The 21,516-nt window shown below is 47.4% G+C and overlaps 1 protein-coding gene across 1 annotated transcript in view; it reads left to right on the forward strand.

The window, feature by feature from the left end:
* SOX5 (SRY-box transcription factor 5) overlaps window positions 1–21,516 on the forward strand; it is a 581,616-nt gene that overhangs the window by 289,950 nt on the left and 270,150 nt on the right. The window contains exon 5 of the mRNA XM_073650528.1: window positions 21,397–21,483. Coding sequence (XP_073506629.1) covers window positions 21,397–21,483 — 87 coding nt within the window. The remainder of the gene's footprint in view (window positions 1–21,396; window positions 21,484–21,516) is intronic.

The raw sequence follows: 21,516 nt of genomic DNA on the forward strand, positions 1-21,516 counted from the left end.
ACCGTGCTGCCCTATATATAATACAGTGCTAACCACTAAGCCACTATGCTGCTCTATATATAGTACAGTCCTAACCACTAAGTCACCATGCTGCTCTATATATAGTACAGTGCTGACCACTAAGTCACCATACTGCTCTAGATATAGTACAGTGCTGACCACTAAGTCACCATGCTGCTCTATATATAGTACAGTGCTGATCACTAAGTCACCATGCTGCCCTATATATAGTACAGAGCTAACCACTGAGCTACCGTGCTGCCCTATATATAATACAGTGCTAACCACTGAGCTACCATGCTGCTCTATATATAGTACAGTCCTAACCACTAAGTCACCATGCTGCTCTATATATAGTACAGTGCTGACCACTAAGTCACCATACTGCTCTATATATAGTACAGTGCTGACCACTGAGCCACCGTGCTGCTCTATATATAGTACAGTGCTGACCACTAAGTCACCATGCTGCTCTATATATAGTACAGTGCTAACCACTAAGTCACCATGCTGCTCTACATATAGTACAGTGCTGACCACTGAGCCACTGTGCTGCTCTATATATAGTACAGTGCTAACCACTGAGCCACCATGCTGCCCTATATATGGTACAGTGCTAACCACTGTCACCATACTGCTCTATATATAGTACAGTGCTAACCACTAAGTCACCGTACTGCTCTATATATAGTACAGTGCTGATCACTAAGTCACCATACTGCTCTATATATAGTACAGTGCTGATCACTAAGTCACCATGCTGCTCTATATATAGTACAGTGCTAACCACTGAGCCACTGTGCTGCTCTATATATAATACAGTGCTAACCACTGAGCCAGTATGCTGCCCTATATATGTCATACATAAAACACATGCTGTACATAAAATATATAGGGTCTTATTCACACGCTGCGCTTTCCAGTCCCAGCACAGTGAATGTGATTCCTCCTGCAGACGCGGCTCATGTTTTCCTCGCAGAATTGAACCATCGGAGCGTTTTTTTAAAATCTTTAGCGACAATTCTGTCACCGTTTTGCCCACGTAAAAAAACGAGTAATTTATGTAGCGTCTTTCCTATCAGCGCTCTGCTGTTTACTGCAAAAGAATCTGCTGCAAATATTCTACATGTGCAAATGGCCGACATCGTACATGACATGCAGAATACGGTGACCGCCCGTCACCTCCATCATCAGTATCTGGTGACCGCCCGTCACCTCCATCATCAGTATCTGGTGACCGCCTGTCGCCTTCTGATGGGGAGGTATCTGCCTGTTACATTGCTGTGTGCAGGGAGTGCCGCCATTCCTGTGCTGGCACATACGTTGTCCACCTGTAGGCGCCATGCTCCTGCGTCATTCATCCATTAGGATGGCTTGTGGTGACATTTCCTGCGTAGTTTCCAGCATGAATCTCTGTGGTCACCCTGTGTAGACATCGGGCTCTTCATGACGTGGGGTGACATGGTGGACGGCGCGGTGACGTGGACGTCGTGGTGGCGTGGACGTCGCGGTGACATGGATGTCGTGGTGGCGTGGACGACTTGGTGGACGTCGCGGTGACGTGGTGGACAGTGCGGTGACGTGGATATCTTGGTGACATGGTGGACGTCGCGGTGACATGGACGTCGCGGTGGCGTGGACGACGTGGTGGACGTCGCGGTGACGTGGTGGACAGTGCGGTGACGTGGTGGATATCTTGGTGACATGGTGGACAGTGCTGTGACGTCGTGGTGGACAGTGCGGTGACGTGGTGGACGTCGTGGTGACATGGACGTCGCGGTGACATGGACGGCGCGGTGACGTGGACGGCGCGGTGACGTGGTGGACGGTGCGGTGACATGGACGTCGTGGTGACGTGGTGGACGGCGCGGTGACGTGGTGGATGGTGCGGTGACGTGGTGGACGGCGCGGTGACGTGGTGGATAGTGCGGTGACGTGGACAGTGCGGTGACATGTACATCGTGGTGCGGTGACGCGGTGAACGTCGCGGTGATGTGGTGGACGGCGCGGTGACATGGACGTCGCTGTGACGTGGTGGACGGCACGGTGACGTGGTGGACGGCGCGGTGCCGTGGTGGACGGCGCGGTGCCGCTCTCCAGCTGTGGTGGATTTGGCTCTTCTGCCCCGACCCTCGCTCACAGCTCGGTGCCAGCAGCGTTGCGTCCCGCTGCCAGCTGGAGTGAATGCAGTGAGTGTGTGCGGCTGGGGCGAGCGCGGAGCCGGGCCTTTTCCTGTCGGCTCCCTTCCACCATGTCTGGGACTGGCTCTGTGACAGTAAAGCTTTTGTTGTACAGAACTGGCAGCTCCTTCTCTGACAAAACGTCTCACATCTACCAAGAACCGCAAAGTGGACGCGAGCCGCTGCTGTATACCAGGCGCGACCGAGAGAGGAGGGTCCGACACGCCGGGGGGCGCTGGCGATCTGTGTCGCTTCCTTGGTGTCACACCGCACAAAATAATGCATCCATTTATGTACAAAATGAAAGTGCGGCGGTGACGTCCCTCCTCGAGATCCTCGTGTTCTGCTTTTGTTTTTTGCTATTTTATTATGTGTAATTTATGATAAAATATCAGATGTAAAATACGGAATAGAATAATTACTGCTGCTGCCGGCGCCGGTCATGTGATCGGCCACAGGGCGACCCCCGACGCTCCCCGTCCACAAGGGTCTCCTTCATTGTGACAGCGGCAAATGTTATCAGATAATTTACAGATCGGGACGATCGATCACTGACATTTATAGATCCGACTTCTATTTATGTAGAAAAATGTGAACTAAATAAATGAGGTTCTCCACAAGTCTGATGTCTTATGCGGATGGAAAACAGCAATCGTCATGTCCTAAAGATTTCAATATTTTGTTTTAAGGTTTTTAAATCCCAGAATAATCGGTAAAAATAATTGAAATAGAAAAGTCCGTGATAAATATTGTTTCTATCATTTAGTTCCATTGGATACAATGTAATGTGTAGAAAGCTCGGCTTTATTCCCAGCTCTGGTTTCTGGATGTGGCCGTGTTCCCCCGTGTCCCCCGTGGCCTTGTCTCCCCCGTGGCCTTTTCTCTTGTGGCCGTGTCTCCTGTGGCCTTGTCTCCCGTGGCCGTGCCCCCCGTGGCCTTCTCTCTCCCGTGGCCGTGCCCCCCGTGGCTGCTCTCTCCGTGTTCCCCTCTGTTCGGATGTTATATACTGTTCCATTATTATTGCGTTGTTACATTTCTCAATCTACTGTTACATTATACAGTGTGTACAATACATTGTTACATGGTTACTTGTTACACCAGACAATGTGCTATTACATGACCCCAGCATTGTAGTGTTACATTGTTATTTATTGCTTTGTTATATTGTTACATTTCTAGTGTTTCCTTATAAAGTATCACATCGGTGTATTGTACAGCAGATCTCGTAACACTGCACACATTATGCACTGTTACAATGCGGTGTGTATACACATATATACTGTTATTACAGTATATTTTACCCCTATATCTTCCATTATTCCTTTTCCCGGTGATTTCTCCGCAGTCAGTATATTATAATATATAACTGATGGACTCATCATCTGTTGATCTTTCCTGGTCTTTGTTGCTGGGACTTGTGGTTGATCAGATGGGGGGGTTATCGCCGCGCTGAGGATGTCAGTGCAGGGTCGATAGCTCCGTCTTCTCTTGCTGATTGGTGATATTTCTGGGGCCCCGACTGTTCCCCTCTGTTTGGGGGCCCGGGGCTGTGACCTCAGTAACTCATTATGTTAATGGCTGTGAATGGCTGATCCGGCGCTGACAGTTATCGGCTTCTGAGCTGCGTCTTATTGATCCGGCCAAGATTCCGTCCATTTACTAATGATAAAACGTCCCACAATCACAATTACTAATAATCAATGAAGGATTTACAGCTCTGGAGAAAGGAGAAAGTACCGCAAGTCATGGGAGTACCACTAGTGATAGGAGTACAGCTATTGATGGGAGTACCTCCTCGCTGGGGGCTCATGTGTCCTGTCTCCCCTCTTCTCCTCACTGGGGGTCCATGTGTCCTGACTCCCCTCTTCTCCTCTCTGGGGGCCCATGTGTCCTGTCTCCCCTCTTCTCCTCGCTTGGGGTCCATGTGTCCTGACTCCCCTCTTCTCCTCTCTGGGGGCCCATGTGTCCTGTCTCCCCTCTTCTCCTCGCTGGGGGCTCATGTGTCCTGTCTCCCCTCTTCTCCTGGCTGGGGATCCATGTGTCCTGACTCCCCTCTTCTCCTCTCTGGGGGCCCATGTGTCCTGTCTCCCCTCTTCTCCTCGCTTGGGGTCCATGTGTCCTGACTCCCCTCTTCTCCTCTCTGGGGGCCCATGTGTCCTGTCTCCCCTCTTCTCCTCGCTGGGGGCCCATGTGTCCTGTCTCCCCTCTTCTCCTGGCTGGGGATCCATGTGTCCTGTCGCTCCTCTTCTACTCGCTGGGGATCCATGTGTCCTGTCTCCCCTCTTCTCCTGGCTGGGGGTCCATGTGTCCTGACTCCCCTCTTCTCCTCTCTGGGGGCCCATGTGTCCTGTCTCCCCTCTTCTCCTCGCTGGGGGCTCATGTGTCCTGTCGCTCCTCTTCTACTCGCTGGGGATCCATGTGTCCTGTCGCTCCTCTTCTACTCGCTGGGGATCCATGTGTCCTGTCTCTCCTCTTCTCCTGGCTGGGGGTCCATGTGTCCTGTTGCTCCTCTTTTCCTCGCTGGGGGTCCATGTGTCCTGTCTCCCCTCTTCTCCTCGCTGGGGATCCATGTGTCCTGTCTCCCCTCTTCTCCTGGCTGGGGATCCATGTGTCCTGTTGCTCCTCTTTTCCTCGCTGGGGATCCATGTGTCCTGTCGCTCCTCTTCTCGCTTGGGGTCCATGTGTCCTTTTGCTCCTCTTCTCCTCTCTGGGGGCCCATGTGTCCTGACTCCCCTCTTCTCCTCACTGGGGGTCCATGTGTCCTGTCTCCCCTCTTCTCCTCGCTGGGGATCCATGTGTCCTGTTGCTCCTCTTTTCCTCGCTGGGGATCCATGTGTCCTGTTGCTCCTCTTCTCCTCGCTGGGGGTCCATGTGTCCTGTTGCTCCTCTTCTCCTCGCTGGGGGTCCATGTGTCCTGTTGCTCCTCTTCTACTCGTTGGGGGTCCATGTGTCCTGTCGCTCCTCTTCTCCTCTCTGGGAATCCATGTGTCCTGTCTCCCCTCTTCTCCTCGCTGGGGATCCATGTGTCCTGTCGCTCCTCTTCTCGCTTGGGGTCCATGTGTCCTGTTGCTCCTCTTCTCCTCTCTGGGGGCCCATGTGTCCTGACTCCCCTCTTCTCCTCTCTGGGGGCCCATGTGTCCTGACTCCCCTCTTCTCCTCACTGGGGGTCCATGTGTCCTGTCTCCCCTCTTCTCCTCGCTGGGGATCCATGTGTCCTGTTGCTCCTCTTTTCCTCGCTGGGGATCCATGTGTCCTGTTGCTCCTCTTCTCCTCGCTGGGGGTCCATGTGTCCTGTTGCTCCTCTTCTCCTCGCTGGGGGTCCATGTGTCCTGTTGCTCCTCTTCTCCTCTCTGGGGGCCCATGTGTCCTGACTCCCCTCTTCTCCTCACTGGGAGTCCATATGTCCTGTCTCCCCTCTTCTCCTCGCTGGGGATCCATGTGTCCTGTTGCTCCTCTTTTCCTCGCTGGGGGTTCATGTGTCCTGTCGCTCCTCTTCTCGCTGGGGGTCCATGTGTCCTGTCGCTCCTCTTCTCCTCGCTGGGGATCCATGTGTCCTGTTGCTCCTCTTCTCCTCGCTGGGGGTCCATGTGTCCTGTTGCTCCTCTTCTCCTCGCTGGGGGCCATGTGTCCTGTTGCTCCTCTTCTCCTCGCTGGGGGTCCATGTGTCCTGTCGCTCCTCTTCTACTTGCTGGGGGTCCATATGTCCTGTCTCCCCTCTTCTCCTCGCTGGGGGTCCATGTGTCCTGTTGCTCCTCTTCTACTCGCTGGGGGTCTATGTGTCCTGTCGCTCCTCTTCTACTCGCTGGGGGTCTATGTGTCCTGTCGCTCCTCTTCTCACTGGGGGTCCATGTGTCCTGTCACCCCTCTTCTCCTCACTGGGGGTCTATGTGTCCTGTCGCCCCTCTTCTCCTTGCTGGGGGTCCATGTGTCCTGTCGCCCCTCTTCTCCTTGCTGGGGGTCCATGTGTCCTGACGCTCGTCTTCTACTCGCTGGGGGTCCATATGTCCTGTCTCCCCTCTTCTCCTCGCTGGGGGTCCATGTGTCCTGTTGCTCCTCTTCTACTCGCTGGGGGTCCATGTGTCCTGTCGCTCCTCTTCTCCTTGCTGGGGGTCCATGTGTCCTGTCGCTCTTCTTCTCCTCGCTGGGGATCCATGTGTCCTGTTGCTCCTCTTCTCCTTGCTGGGGGTCCATGTGTCCTGTCGCTCCTCTTCTCCTCGCTGGGAGTCCATGTGTCCTGTCGCTCTTCTTCTCCTCGCTGGGGGCCATGTGTCCTGTTGCTCCTCTTCTCCTCGCTGGGGGCCATGTGTCCTGTTGCTCCTCTTCTCCTTGCTGGGGGTCCATGTGTCCTGTCGCTCCTCTTCTCCTCGCTGGGGGTCCATGTGTCCTGTCGCTCTTCTTCTCCTCGCTGGGGGCTCCATGTGTCCTGTTGCTCCTCTTCTCCTTGCTGGGGGTCCATGTGTCCTGTCGCTCCTCTTCTCACTGGGGTCCATGTGTCTTGTCGCTCCTCTTTTCCTCCCTGGGGGTCCATGTGTCCTGTCGCTCCTCTTCTCCTTGCTGGGGGTCCATGTGTCCTGTCGCTCTTCTTCTCCTCGCTGGGGATCCATGTGTCCTGTTGCTCCTCTTCTCCTTGCTGGGGGTCCATGTGTCCTGTCGCTCCTCTTCTCCTCGCTGGGAGTCCATGTGTCCTGTCGCTCTTCTTCTCCTAGCTGGGGGCTATGTGTCCGGTTGCTCCTCTTCTCCTCGCTGGGGGCCATGTGTCCTGTTGCTCCTCTTCTCCTTGCTGGGGGTCCATGTGTCCTGTCGCTCCTCTTCTCCTCGCTGGGGGTCCATGTGTCCTGTCGCTCTTCTTCTCCTCGCTGGGGGCTCCATGTGTCCTGTTGCTCCTCTTCTCCTTGCTGGGGGTCCATGTGTCCTGTCGCTCCTCTTCTCACTGGGGTCCATGTGTCTTGTCGCTCCTCTTTTCCTCCCTGGGGGTCCATGTGTCTTGTCGCTCTTCTTCTCCTCGCTGGGGGCCATGTGTCCTGTTGCTCCTCTTCTCCTCGCTGGGGGCCATGTGTCCTGTTGCTCCTCTTCTCCTTGCTGGGGGTCCATGTGTCCTGTCTCTCCTCTTCTCCTCGCTGGGGGTCCATGTGTCCTGTCGCTCTTCTTCTCCTCGCTGGGGGCTCCATGTGTCCTGTTGCTCCTCTTCTCCTTGCTGGGGGTCCATGTGTCCTGTTGCTCCTCTTCTCCTTTCTGGGGGTCCATGTGTCCTGTTGCTCCTCTTCTCCTTGCTGGGGGTCCATGTGTCCTGTTGCTCCTCTTCTCCTTGCTGGGGCTCCATGTGTCCTGTTGCTCTTCTTCTCCTCGCTGGGGGCTCCATGTGTCCTGTTGCTCTTCTTCTCCTCGCTGGGGGCTCCATGTGTCCTGTTGCTCTTCTTCTCCTCGCTGGGGGCCATATGTCCTGTTGCTCCTCTTCTCCTTGCTGGGGCTCCATGCGTCCTGTTGCTCCTCTTCTCCTTGCAGGGGGTCCATGTGTCCTGTTGCTCCTCTTCTCCTTGCTGGGGCTCCATGTGTCCTGTTGCTCTTATTCTCCTCACTGGGGGCTCCATGTGTCCTGTTGCTCTTCTTCTCCTCGCTGGGGGCCATGTGTCCTGTTGCTCTTCTTCTCCTCGCTGGGGGCCATGTGTCCTGTTGCTCTTCTTCTCCTCCCTGGGGGCCATGTGTCCTGTTGCTCTTCTTCTCCTCGCTGGGGGCTCCATGTGTCCTGTTGCTCTTCTTCTCCTCGCTGGGGGCCATGTGTCCTGTTGCTCTTCTTCTCCTCGCTGGGGGCTCCATGTGTCCTGTTGCTCTTCTTCTCCTCGCTGGGGGCTCCATGTGTCCTGTTGCTCCTCTTCTCCTCGCTGGGGGCCATGTGTCCTGTTGCTCTTCTTCTCCTCGCTGGGGGCCATGTGTCCTGTTGCTCTTCTTCTCCTCGCTGGGGGCCATGTGTCCTGCTGCTCTTCTTCTCCTCGCTGGGGGTCCATGTGTCCTGTCGCTCTTCTTCTCCTCGCTGGGGGCCATGTGTCCTGTTGCCCCTCTTGTTTATGGACTCTCCGGGATGTGGCACAGTAGACTCCACCATGTGACTCCTTATCCTCCTTCTCTGCGCAGTTTTCCTTCTGGGGTCTGCATTTGGCTTTTCTTGCAGTGACCTGTGCGGGGTCTTCTGCTGCCTCTCACCTGTGCACACTGCGTCTACGTCTTTAGGGCATGTTCACACGCTGCAGATTTGTGTAGGAGAATGGAGCGGGGGGGGGCTTCTCGGTCCGGACTTATATTTAGCTGTCGGGGGAGGGCCCCACAATCATCAGTCTTGTCCCTCTCGCCATTTGTTGTGCCCTTTCACTTGTCGCCGGTGCCAGATTAGATGCCCCTGCCATTGTTCACAGGGTGGTGGCACCTGTTGGAGGGGGCAGGGCGCAGCTGTCATAGGGTTAAAAAGGGCTGTAACAATTAAGGACAAGCGCTGTTGAGCTGGTGGGACCCGATCCGGCCCGGAGGTAGAGGGGCTTCTACCCGGCGACCCCCCTCCCTGCCGGCAGCCATGACAGGCGCACACTGGCAGCCCAACTAGAAGAAGTGGCAGCAATGTCTGGCGAGCGGAGGCCAGGACTACTACCCCCAGCAGCCGGGACAACTCCCCGCACCAGTAAAGAGCTCTTCTCTATCTATGTTCTTGTTCTGCCCTCCAGACAGTAAGGACCAGACCTCTGTGTGTCTATGTGTGTATATATATATATAGTTATATCTGTGTGTATATATATATATAGTTATATCTGTGTGTGTATAGTGCTGTGTCTATATGTGTGTATATATATATATAGTTATATCTGTGTGTGTATAGTGCTGTGTCTATATGTGTGTATATATATATATATAGTTATATCTGTGTGTGTATATATATATATAGTTATATCTGTGTGTGTATATATATATATAGTTATATCTGTGTGTATATATATATATATAGTTATATCTGTGTGTATATATATATATATATAGTTATATCTGTGTGTATATATATATATATATAGTTATATCTGTGTGTATATATATATATAGTTATATCTGTGTGTGTATAGTGCTGTGTCTATATGTGTGTATATATATATATATAGTTATATCTGTGTGTGTATATATATATAGTTATATCTGTGTGTGTATAGTGCTGTGTCTATATGTGTGTATGTATATATATATATATAGTTATATCTGTGTGTGTATATATATATATATAGTTATATCTGTGTGTGTATATATATATATATATAGTTATATCTGTGTGTATATATATATATATAGTTATATCTGTGTGTGTATATATATATATATAGTTATATCTGTGTGTATATATATATATAGTTATATCTGTGTGTGTATATATATATATATATAGTTATATCTGTGTGTGTATATATATATATATATAGTTATATCTGTGTGGATACTTGTGTCTATATATATTGTTACGTTGTATACAGTGGGATTCACTTTGCTGCTTGTGTCCTGGGAAATGTGATCCTGAGAGCTCAGCGTCAGGCAGGAGCAGAGCGAGGAGAAGAGGAGCAACAGAGACCTGGCCGCAAGACGGGGAGACTCGGCTACTAGTGTCTGCTCATCAGGCTATAGACAGACACTGTACATAGATGATAGATAGATAGATGATAGATAGATGATAGATAATAGATAGATAATAGATAGATAGATGATAGATAGATGATAGATAATAGATAGATGATAGATAATAGATAGATAATAGATAGATGATAGATAGATAGATGATAGATAATAGATAGATGATAGATAGATAATAGATAGATGATAGATAATAGATAGATAATAGATAGATGATAGATAGATAGATAGATGATAGATAATAGATAGATAATAGATAGATGATAGATAATAGATAATAGATGATAGATAGATGATAGATAATAGATAGATAGATAGATGATAGATAATAGATAGATGATAGATAGATAGATGATAGATAATAGATAGATAGATAATAGATAGATAATAGATAGATGATAGATTATAGATAATAGATAGATAGATAATAGATAGATGATAGATAATAGATAGATAGATAGATGATAGATAATAGATGATAGATAATAGATAGATAATAGATAGATGATAGATAATAGATAGATAATAGATAGATGATAGATAATAGATAGATGATAGATAGATAATAGATAGATAATAGATAGATGATAGATAATAGATAGATGATAGATAATAGATAATAGATAGATAATAGATAGATAGATGATAGATAATAGATGATAGATAATAGATAGATAATAGATAGATGATAGATAGATAATAGATAGATAATAGATAGATGATAGATAATAGATAGATGATAGATAGATAATAGATAGATAATAGATAGATGATAGATAATAGATAGATAATAGATAGATAGATAGATGATAGATAATAGATGATAGATAATAGATGATAGATAATAGATAGATAATAGATAGATGATAGATAGATGATAGATAATAGATAGATGATAGATAATAGATAGATGATAGATAATAGATAATAGATAGATGATAGATAATAGATAATAGATAGATGATAGATAGATAATAGATAATAGATAGATAATAGATAGATAGATGATAGATAATAGATGATAGATAATAGATAGATAATAGATAGATGATAGATAGATAATAGATAGATAATAGATAGATGATAGATAGATGATAGATAATAGATGATAGATAATAGATAGATGATAGATAATAGATAATAGATAGATGATAGATAATAGATGATAGATGATAGATAATAGATAATAGATAGATAATAGATAGATAATAGATAATAGATAGATGATAGATAGATAATAGATGATAGATAGATAATAGATGATAGATAATAGATAGAAGATAGATGATAGATAATAGATAGATGATAGATAGATGATAGATAGATAATAGATAGATGATAGATAATAGATGATAGATAGATGATAGATAATAGATGATAGATAATAGATAGATGATAGATAGACGATAGATAGATAATAGATAGATAATAGATGATAGATAATAGATAGATGATAGATAGATGATAGATAATAGATAGATGATAGATAATAGACAGATAATAGATAATAGATAGATAATAGATAGATGATAGATAATAGATAGATAATACATAGATGATAGATAATAGATAGATAATAGATAATAGATGATAGATTATAGATAATAGATAGATAATTGATAGATGATAGATGATAGATAATAGATAGATGATAGATAATAGACAGATAATAGATAATAGATAGATGATAGATAATACATAGATGATAGATAATAGATAGATAATAGATGATAGATTATAGATAATAGATAGATGATAGATAATAGATAGATGATAGATAGATAATAGATAATAGATAGATAATAGATAGATAATAGATGGATGATAGATAGATAGATGATAGATAGATAGATGATAGATAATAGATAATAGATGATAGATAATAGATGATAGATAATAGATAGATGATAGATAATAGATAGATGATAATAGATAGATGATAGATAGATGATAGATGATAGATAATAGATGATAGATAATAGATAGATAGATAATAGATAGATAATAGATAGATGATAATAGATAATAGATGATAGATAATAGATGATAGATAGATGATATATAATAGATAGATAATAGATGATAGATAATAGATGATAGATAGATGATAGATAATAGATAGATGATAGATAGATAATAGATAGATGATAGATAGATAATAGATAATAGATAGATGATAGATAATAGATGATAATAGATAATAGATGATAGATAATAGATGATAGATAGATTATATATAATAGATAGATATTAGATGATAGATAATAGATGATAGATAATAGATGATAGATAGATGATAGATAATAGATAGATGATAGATAGATGATAGATAATAGATAGATAATAGATAATGATAGATAGATAATAGATAGATGATAGATAATGGATAGATAATAGATAGATGATAGATAATAGATAGATGATAGATAATAGATAGATAATTGATAGATGATAGGTAATAGATAGATAGATGATAGATGATAGATAATAGATAGATGATAGATAATAGATGATAGAGAATAGATGATAGATTATAGATAATAGATAGATAATAGATAGATGATAGATAATAGATAGATGATAGATAGATGGTAGATAATAGATAGATGATAGATAATAGATAGATAATAGATAGATGATAGATAATAGATAGATGATAGATAATACATAGATGATAGATAATAGATAGATAATAGATAGATAATAGATAGATAATAGATGATAGATTATAGATAATAGATAGATAATAGATAGATGATAGATAATAGATAGATAATAGATAGATGATAGATAATAGATAATAGATAGATGATAGATAATAGATGATAGATAATAGATAGATGATAGATAATTAATAGATAATAGATAGATGATAGATAATAGATAGATGATAGATAATAGATAGATGATAGATAGATAATAGATAGATGATAGATATGTGAGATGTGATGGATGGTGTCTTCCCCGCTGTCGGTGCAGGTTCCCTCCGTTCTCCCCCTATACAGCCATTACGTCCCTGTATCTGAGCTCTGTGTGATGCTGAAGCTGTCGGGGGCCACATGGGGCTGATTTACGGGTGACAGCTGTCATGGGAAAGGATTATTTGTGACCCCACGTGAGGCAGCTGCCAGCGCAGGCATTCACTGCTGTCCCGCAGGATATTTCCATTGCTCCGTATTGTTCCTGTATGACCGGCGGATCCATCACCAGATCAGATATTACTTCCTATTATGGGGGATACGTCATCATTGTGAGGGTCATTGCCCCAATATTACTCAAATATTGGGTCATTGTGTTATTATGGGGGATTCTGTTAGAATGGGGATTTCCCCTGCTGTACAGTCCTCCTGATCACCATTATTGGCGCTCCATCATTTTTTTAATAGACTGTACAATATCTTCAGAAATACTTTGTACCAAAGTTATATCCTCAGGATTTTTTAATTAGTGTCCAAAGTCCTACAACAATAAAACATTGTTTTCCAACTTCCATGTTGCAATTTCAAAGAAGAAACAGAATAATCAGCATGTGCAGCAATAAAGGCCCCCCTAATTAATACTTGGTTGCCCCCCTAATTAATACTTGGTTGCCCCGCTGATTAATACTTGGTTGCCCCCCTAATTAATACTTGGTTGCCCCTAATTAATACTTGGCTGCCCCCCTAATTAATACTTGGTTGCCCCCTAATTAATACTTGGTTGCCCCCCTAATTAATACTTGGTTGCCCCCCTAATTAATACTTGGTTGCCCCCTAATTAATACTTGGTTGCCCCCCTAATTAATACTTGGTTGCCCCCCTAATTAATACTTGGTTGCCTCCCGAATTAATACTTGGTTGCCCCCCTAATTAATACTTGGTTGCCCCCCTAATTAATACTTGGTTGCCCCCCAATTAATACTTGGTTGCCCCCCTAATTAATACTTGGTTGCCCCCCTAATTAATACTTGGTTGCCTCCCGAATTAATACTTGGTTTCCCCCCTAATTAATACTTGGTTGCCCCCCTAATTAATACTTGGTTGCCCCCCTAATTAATAATTGGTTGCCCCCCTAATTAATACTTGGTTGCCCCCCTAATTAATGCTTGGTTGCCCCCCTAATTAATACTTGGTTGCCCCCTAATTAATACTTGGTTACCCCCCTAATTAATACTTGGTTACCCCCCTAATTAATACTTGGTTACCCCCCTAATTAATACTTACTTGCCCCCATAATTAATACTTGCTTGCCCCCCTAATTAATACTTGGTTGCCCCCTAATTAATACTTGGTTGCCCTCCTAATTAATACTTGCTTGCCCCTCTAATTAATACTTGGTTGCTCCCTAATTAATACTTGGTTGCCCTCCTAATTAATACTTGGTTGCCCCCCTAATTAATACCTGGTTGCCCCCCTAATTAATACTTGGTTGCCCCCCCCCCTTTGGCATTGCTGACGGCCTCCACACGTTTCTTCTAGCCATCTATAAGCTTCTTGCTCTTCTCTGGAGTTTTCTCCCATCATGCTTTGCAGTTTGTTCGAGCTCTTGAATGTCTGCAGGGTCTTTTCCCCAATGGCAGAATGGGATTGAGGTCAGGACTCATTGAGGCCATTTTAAAACCGTCCATTTCTTCTGTTTCAACCATTCCTGTGTACTTTTGGATGTGGCTTTGGGTCATTGTCTTGCTGGAGGACCCATGATCTTCGACTCCAACCAAGTTTTCTTACACTGGGGAGGACATTTCGCTCTAAAATCTCTTGATAATGCTCTGATTTCATGATTCCTGTGATACGGTCAAGGCCTCCAGTACCAGACGCAACAAAACATCCCCACAGCATTATGGATCCTCCACCATGCTTAACTGTTGGTAAGGTGTTCTTTTCCTTATAAGCTTCATTGCACCGTCTGTAAACAAACTGTTGCTTTGCATTGCCAAAAAGCTCTATTTTTGTTTCATCCACAGAACATTTTCCCAGAAGGATTGTGGTTTGTCATGGTACTCTTTGGCAAAGAGCAGTCGTTCCTTTTTATGTCTTTTCTTCAGCAATGGTTTCTTCCTTGGCCTTCGCCTATAAAGCTCTGCTTGGTTTAGTGTGTGGCGTATGGTACTTGTTGAAACCATGACTCCAGACTGTTCCAGGTTGGCCTTCAGGTCTTTGGATGTTTGACGTGACTTTTTTTCCACCGTTCGCACCAACCTTCGAAGACATCTCTTGTCAAGTTTCCTCTTTCCCCCGCGTCCAGGGAGGTTCTTGACTGTTCAATGCTTGGCAAATTTCTTAATAACATTGCGCACTGCTGAAACTGTGATACCAAGGTGGTAGGAGATGGCTTTATACCCTTTGGAAGTCTTGTGTTTGCTAATAATAGCAGTTCTGATGCCCTTAGACAGCTCCTTTGTCTTCACCATTGTGACATAGGAACAGGGCCTACCATGTGGCTTTTTAAAAGTCTGAAGTCATCATTCATTGGCTAATTCATGTCACATGGGCACCGACAATCCCAGGAGAATCCTCTCTCTTGTGATTTACCACAGGCGAGTCACAATGTGTTTCCATAGTAAATGAATATAAAGGAGCTGATACCAGTGACAGCAGCTTTAGGGTTTTCTGTTTTCCCTCCATTGTTTTTTGTTATAAATTCTTGTTTCTCATTTGCTCTTTTGTATTTAACACGAGTCTCTATACAACAAACGGCTTCACTGGATACATTGTGTCAGGAGATATTCCACATTATGTCCTTACACGTCCCAGGGCCAATAACCAGGAGCAGGACTATTATGGGAGACGCTGTCAAATAATGGGAATGGTGGTCTTATTATGGCATATATTGTTTTAATTGGGGGGGATATGACCTTATGGGGTTATGATGTTTGGGGGTGATGTCCTGTTATGGGGGTGCCATCTTATTATTAGGGACATTGTTGTGTGATGGATATCGTTATGTTACGGGGGCCAGTAGACTTATGGGGCATATGACCTTATTATGGGGATATTGACTTGTGATGAGGGTATGGTCTTCTTACTCTTATGGGGGATATTTTATCATAACGCAGGATATGTACTTATTATGGGGGCTATTTCCTTATTACTGGGGATATGGTCCCATTACGGGGGATATGGTCCTATTACGGGGGATATTTTGTTATTACGGGAGATATGGTCCTATTACGGGGGATGGTTCCTTATTACGGGGGATATGGTCTCATTACGGGGGATATTTTGTTATTACGGGGATATTTCGTCATTATGGGGGATATTTCCTTATTACGGGGGATATGGTCTCATTGCGGGGGATATTTTCTCATTATGGGGGATATTTCCTTATTACGGGAGATATGGTCCTATTACGGGGGATATTTTGTTATTACAGGGGATATGGTCCCATTACGGGGGATATGGTCCTATTACGGGGGATAGTTTGTTATTATGGGGGATATGGTCTCATTACGGGGGATATTTTCTCATTATGAGGGATATTTCCTTATTACGGGGGATATGGTCTCATTATGGGGATATTTCCTTATTACGGGGGATATGGTCTCATTATGGGGGATATTTTGTTATTACGGGGGATATTTCGTCATTATGGGGGATATTTCCTTATTACGGGGGATATGGTCTCATTACGGGGGATATTTTCTCATTATGGGGGATATTTCCTTATTACGGGAGATATGGTCCCATTACGGGGGATATGGTCATATTATGGGGGATGGTTCCTTATTACGGGGGATATGGTCTCATTATGGGGGATATTTTGTTATGACAGGGGATATTTTCTCATTATGGGGGATATGGTCTCATTACGGGGGATGGTTCCTTATTACGGGGGATATGGTCTCATTATGGGGGATATTTTGTTATTATGGGGGATATTTCCTTATTACGGGAGATATGGTCCCATTACGGGGGATATGGTGCTATTACGGGGGATATTTTGTTATTACGGGGGATATGGTCCCATTATGGGGGATAGTTCCTTATTACGGGGGATATGCTGACTGTTTTCGGGGGTCACTTCTTTATCACTTAGGTTGGGGGGGTTTCGATAAGACGATCACTGTGGCTTCTCCTCGCGGGGTCTTTGGCCGGGGTGCACTTATAGGGACCTTCTCTCTGCATCACATTAAAGCTGTGGCAGCTCCTGGATGGAGGGGGCGTTCTGTTCCCCGGCATCGGTGCCGCGCGCCGCAGAGTGGAGCTGCTTTGTTCGCTGCCAGGTTTGTTTGACTATGGCAGAAAGTTGGCTCGTCTTTCCAGGTCGCATTGTTCCAGATGAAGGAATCAGTCTTAGGAGAATTTGGCACATGGCGGAGTGCGGGGGGCGCGGGGGTGCGGGGGGCGCGGAGACAGTGTGTCATTTTAACAATACTTGGCTCTGGCGGACAAACCGTTCACCAGTGGGCATTGCCATCGGCACTGATGCGAGGAGCAGAGACTTGGGTGAAATGGGCAGATCTGCCTTGTAGAAGAGTTAACTCCTGCCCTGCCAGGACAGGCTGGGATCTTTAAAGGGGCCACGCACTCCAAATACTGGAGAGGGGGGGTGACCGCAGTCACATAAGGATGGAAATGTCTCTGCACTAACAGCATGTGACGCTTCTGTCAGCCGTCCTCCAGTCTCACATGGCTGATAACAGAGAACAATAGACTGTAATCACCTGGCCTACTTTCAGCCTCACCACTGCCTGACACGGCTGATAACAGAGGGCAATAGCCTGCGTTCCCTGGCTCAGTATATGGACACGAGGGGCTGCGGCTGGAGCGGATCCGGTCACTGCTCCGGTTACATCCGCACGTCCCCCCCGGCCACATGTCTCTGCACCTGCTGACACCCGCTACTGTTCTCTGGTGTCAGCTCTACCCCTAGCCCTGTCCCCACTACTGCTCTCTGGTGTCAGCTCTACCCCTAGCCCTGTCCCCGCTACTGCTCTCTGGTGTCAGCTCTACCCCTAGCCCTGTCCCCGCTACTGCTCTCTGGTGTCAGCTCTACCCCTAGCCCTGTCCCCGCTACTGCTCTCTGGTGTCAGCTCTACCCCTAGCCCTGTCCCCGCTACTGCTCTCTGGTGTCAGCTCTACCCCTAGCCCTGTCCCCGCTACTGCTCTCTGGTGTCAGCTCTACCCCTAGCCCTGTCCCCGCTACTGCTCTCTGGTGTCAGCTCTACCCCTAGCCCTGTCCCCGCTACTGCTCTCTGGTGTCAGCTCTACCTCTAGCCCTGTCCCCGCTACTGCTCTCTGGTGTCAGCTCTACCCCTAGCCCTGTCCCCGCTACTGCTCTCTGGTGTCAGCTCTACCTCTAGCCCTGTCCCCGCTACTGCTCTCTGGTGTCAGCTCTACCCCTAGCCCTGTCCCCGCTACTGCTCTCTGGTGTCAGCTCTACCCCTAGCCCTGTCCCCGCTACTGCTCTCTGGTGTCAGCTCTACCCCTAGCCCTGTCCCCACTACTCGCTCTGGTGTCAGCTCTACCCCTAGCCCTGTCCCCGCTACTGCTCTCTGGTGTCAGCTCTACCTCTAGCCCTGTTCTCGCTAGTGCTCTCTGTTGTCATCTCTATCCCAGGCCCTGTCCCCGCTAATGCTCTCTAGTGTCAGCTCTATCCCCGACTCTGTTCTTGCTAGTGCTCTCTGGTGTCAGCTCTATCCCAGGCCCTGTCCCCGCTACTGCTCTCTGGTGTCAGCTCTACCCCTAGCCCTGTCCCCACTACTCGCTCTGGTGTCAGCTCTACCCCTAGCCCTGTCCCCACTAGTGCTCTCTAGTGTCAGCTCTACCTCTAGCCCTGTTCTCGCTAGTGCTCTCTGTTGTCATCTCTATCCCAGGCCCTGTCCCCGCTACTGCTCTCTAGTGTCAGCTCTATCCCCGACTCTGTTCTTGCTAGTGCTCTCTGGTGTCAGCTCTATCCCAGGCCCTGTCCCCGCTACTGCTCTCTAGTGTCAGCTCTATCCCCGACTCTGTTCCTGCTAGTGCTCTCTGGTGTCATTTATGTCCCCGCTAGTGCTCTCTGGTGTTATTCCTGTCCCCGCTAGTGCTCTCTGGTGTCATTCCTGTCCCCACTAGTGCTCTCTGGTGTCAGCTCTTTTTCCTTTCACATTTCTGCAGCCAACTCTTCCTCGCTGTCTGTTCCTTGCCGTTGTCTCTTCCTTCGCCGTTGTCTCTTCCTTCTCCGTTGTCTCTTCCTTCTCCGTTGTCTCTTCCTTCTCCGTTGTCTCTTCCTTCTCCGTTGTCTCTTCCTTCTCCGTTGTCTCTTCCTTCTCCGTTGTCTCTTCCTTCTCCGTTGTCCCTTCCTCGCCGTTGTCCCTTCCTCGCCGTTGTCCCTTCCTCGCCGTTGTCCCTTCCTCGCCGTTGTCCCTTCCTCGCCGTTGTCCCTTCCTCGCCGTTGTCCCTTCCTCGCCGTTGTCCCTTCCTCGCCGTTGTCCCTTCCTCGCCGTCGTCCTTTCCTCGCCTTCGTCTCTTCCTCGGCACCTTCTCTTCCTCGCCATCCCTTCCTCGCTGTCTCTTCCTTGCCGTCTTTTCCTATCTGCTGCCATGTCTTCCCGCGGCATTTTCTTCCCGCGACGTCTTCCAGCGACATAAGTGCTTCCAAATTGCGACTCTTATTGTTCAGCCGTGGAGAGAGATCTGCAGAACGTGGCGTTGCGCCCTTGTGCGCTATATCCTTATCTGTATCTGCTCAGGAGCCGGGGTCCGGCCAGGGTCCACGCCGATCATTGTGACACACGACCACGTCACATTATAACGTTCTAGTAGACTCCGCGCTTCCCTCACCATTTTCAAACTCTCATCTTGCTGTCTGTGAATGGGCACGTTCCCTGTCTTAGCGTAATGTTACAGCTGAGGGTTCGTTACAGTGTACCAGTCTGTATGCTCAGCAGTGCAGTCTCCAGACTGATATACTGTTCTGCACTGGCACACTGTACCGAGTCCTCAGGTGTGCGCTGACAGACAGCAGAGATCTTCCAGCTGCCTTATTCTTATTGAGCCTCTCCTGCGACGCTTTGTTTCGCCGCGGGGGGAAGCTTTGTCACCGACTCGCCTGACAATAGAGTGAGACGTAAAAGGCTTTTCTTCTTGTGATGCTGGAGGTGCCGGGGGCGATTGTCACCTCACAATGGAGCCGCGTTCTTGCATTCCTGCCATGCATGCAGCTCTGAGGCCGCTAATAACTCAACGCAGCTTCTTCCTGAAGAGAATGGGATCGGCACTACCTCTTTATTGTGGCTTCTGAAGTACAATGTATCTCCGGGGGAAATGTCCGATTGTTAGGAGAGTCTGCAGAACTCCGCGCCGTCCCCATGGCAGTGCCGCAATGTACAAGATGTCTGTAATCCGCGTTACGTACCCCCGGGGTCACCGCAGATAAGGGGCTTTTAACTCCTTCCAGCCCATGCAGAGCAGCGCTCGCTCGTATCCAGATCCATCTGACTCTTTGGTTTCCGAATTTGCACAATTTGTAACGGATCCGTTTTCACCGACGGTGACTCTGCTGCCACCAGGGCTCCGGGTCCGGAGTCATTAACACATGACAGATGACCACCCGCTATGATCCGTTATCACCCGCCAGGATCCGTTATCACCCGCCATGATCCGTTATCACCCGCCAGGATCCGTTATCACCCGCCATGATCCGTTATCACCCGCCATGATCCGTTATCACCCGCCAGGATCCGTTATCACCCGCCAGGATCCGTTATCACCCGCCATGATCCGTTATCACCCGCCATGATCCGTTATCACCCGCCATGATCCGTTATCACCCGCCATGATCCGTTATCACCCGCCAGGATCCGTTATCACCCGCCAGGATCCGTTATCACCCGCCAGGATCCGTTATCACCCGCCAGGATCCGTTATCACCCGCCAGGATCCGTTATCACCCGCCATGATCCGTTATCACCCGCCATGATCCGTTATCACCCGCCAGGATCCGTTATCACCCGCCATGATCCGTTATCACCCGCCAGGATCCGTTATCACCCGCCAGGATCCGTTATCACCCGCCAGCATCCGTTATCACCCGCCAGCATCCGTTATCACCCGCCATGATCCGTTATCACCCGCCAGGATCCGTTATCACCCGCCAGGATCCGTTATCACCCGCCAGGATCCGTTATCACCCGCCAGGATCCGTTATCACCCGTTTGCTGTGCCGCCTGCGGAGGACAAGGGAAGACGCAGGCGGCACAACTCAAATGAACGGATCCTGTACGTTTTGTTTCCATCTTTGTCATCCCAAAAAGGATGTGAACAGAGCGTGGGGGGCGAAGACTCCTTGAGGCCATAGTGATGGGGTCCCTCAGACCGGGGCCCCGCCATGTTCTCAGCAGAGGTAGAGGAATGGCGGCCGCGGTAATCCGCCGTCCTGGATGTCAGTCGTGTCGGGACAACCATCATCCACACGCTGACTCCGGCGTACGATTACCGCGGCCGATCCTCGATTGTCCCGCATGTCAGATAAAGTAACGGATGCAATGAGCCAATAACGAGCCGGGGTCCGCCATCTTTGATCCCATATATGTCGGCCCCCCTATGTGACTATACATTGTTGGGGTCGGACACTTTCTTACATCTGTCTCACTCTTTTTTTCCAGAAACGCCCAGCATCGAGAAGCTCCTGTCTAAAGACTGGAAGGACAAGCTCCTCGCCATGGGATCAGGGAACCTGGGCGACATAAAAGGTGAGTCGGGCTGATAACAGAGAGCACACGCTC

This window comes from Phyllobates terribilis, unplaced genomic scaffold, assembly GCF_046119375.1.
Source record: "Phyllobates terribilis strain yellow unplaced genomic scaffold, ASM4611937v1 Scaffold_10__3_contigs__length_209671492, whole genome shotgun sequence".
Lineage (NCBI taxonomy): Eukaryota > Metazoa > Chordata > Amphibia > Anura > Dendrobatidae > Phyllobates > Phyllobates terribilis.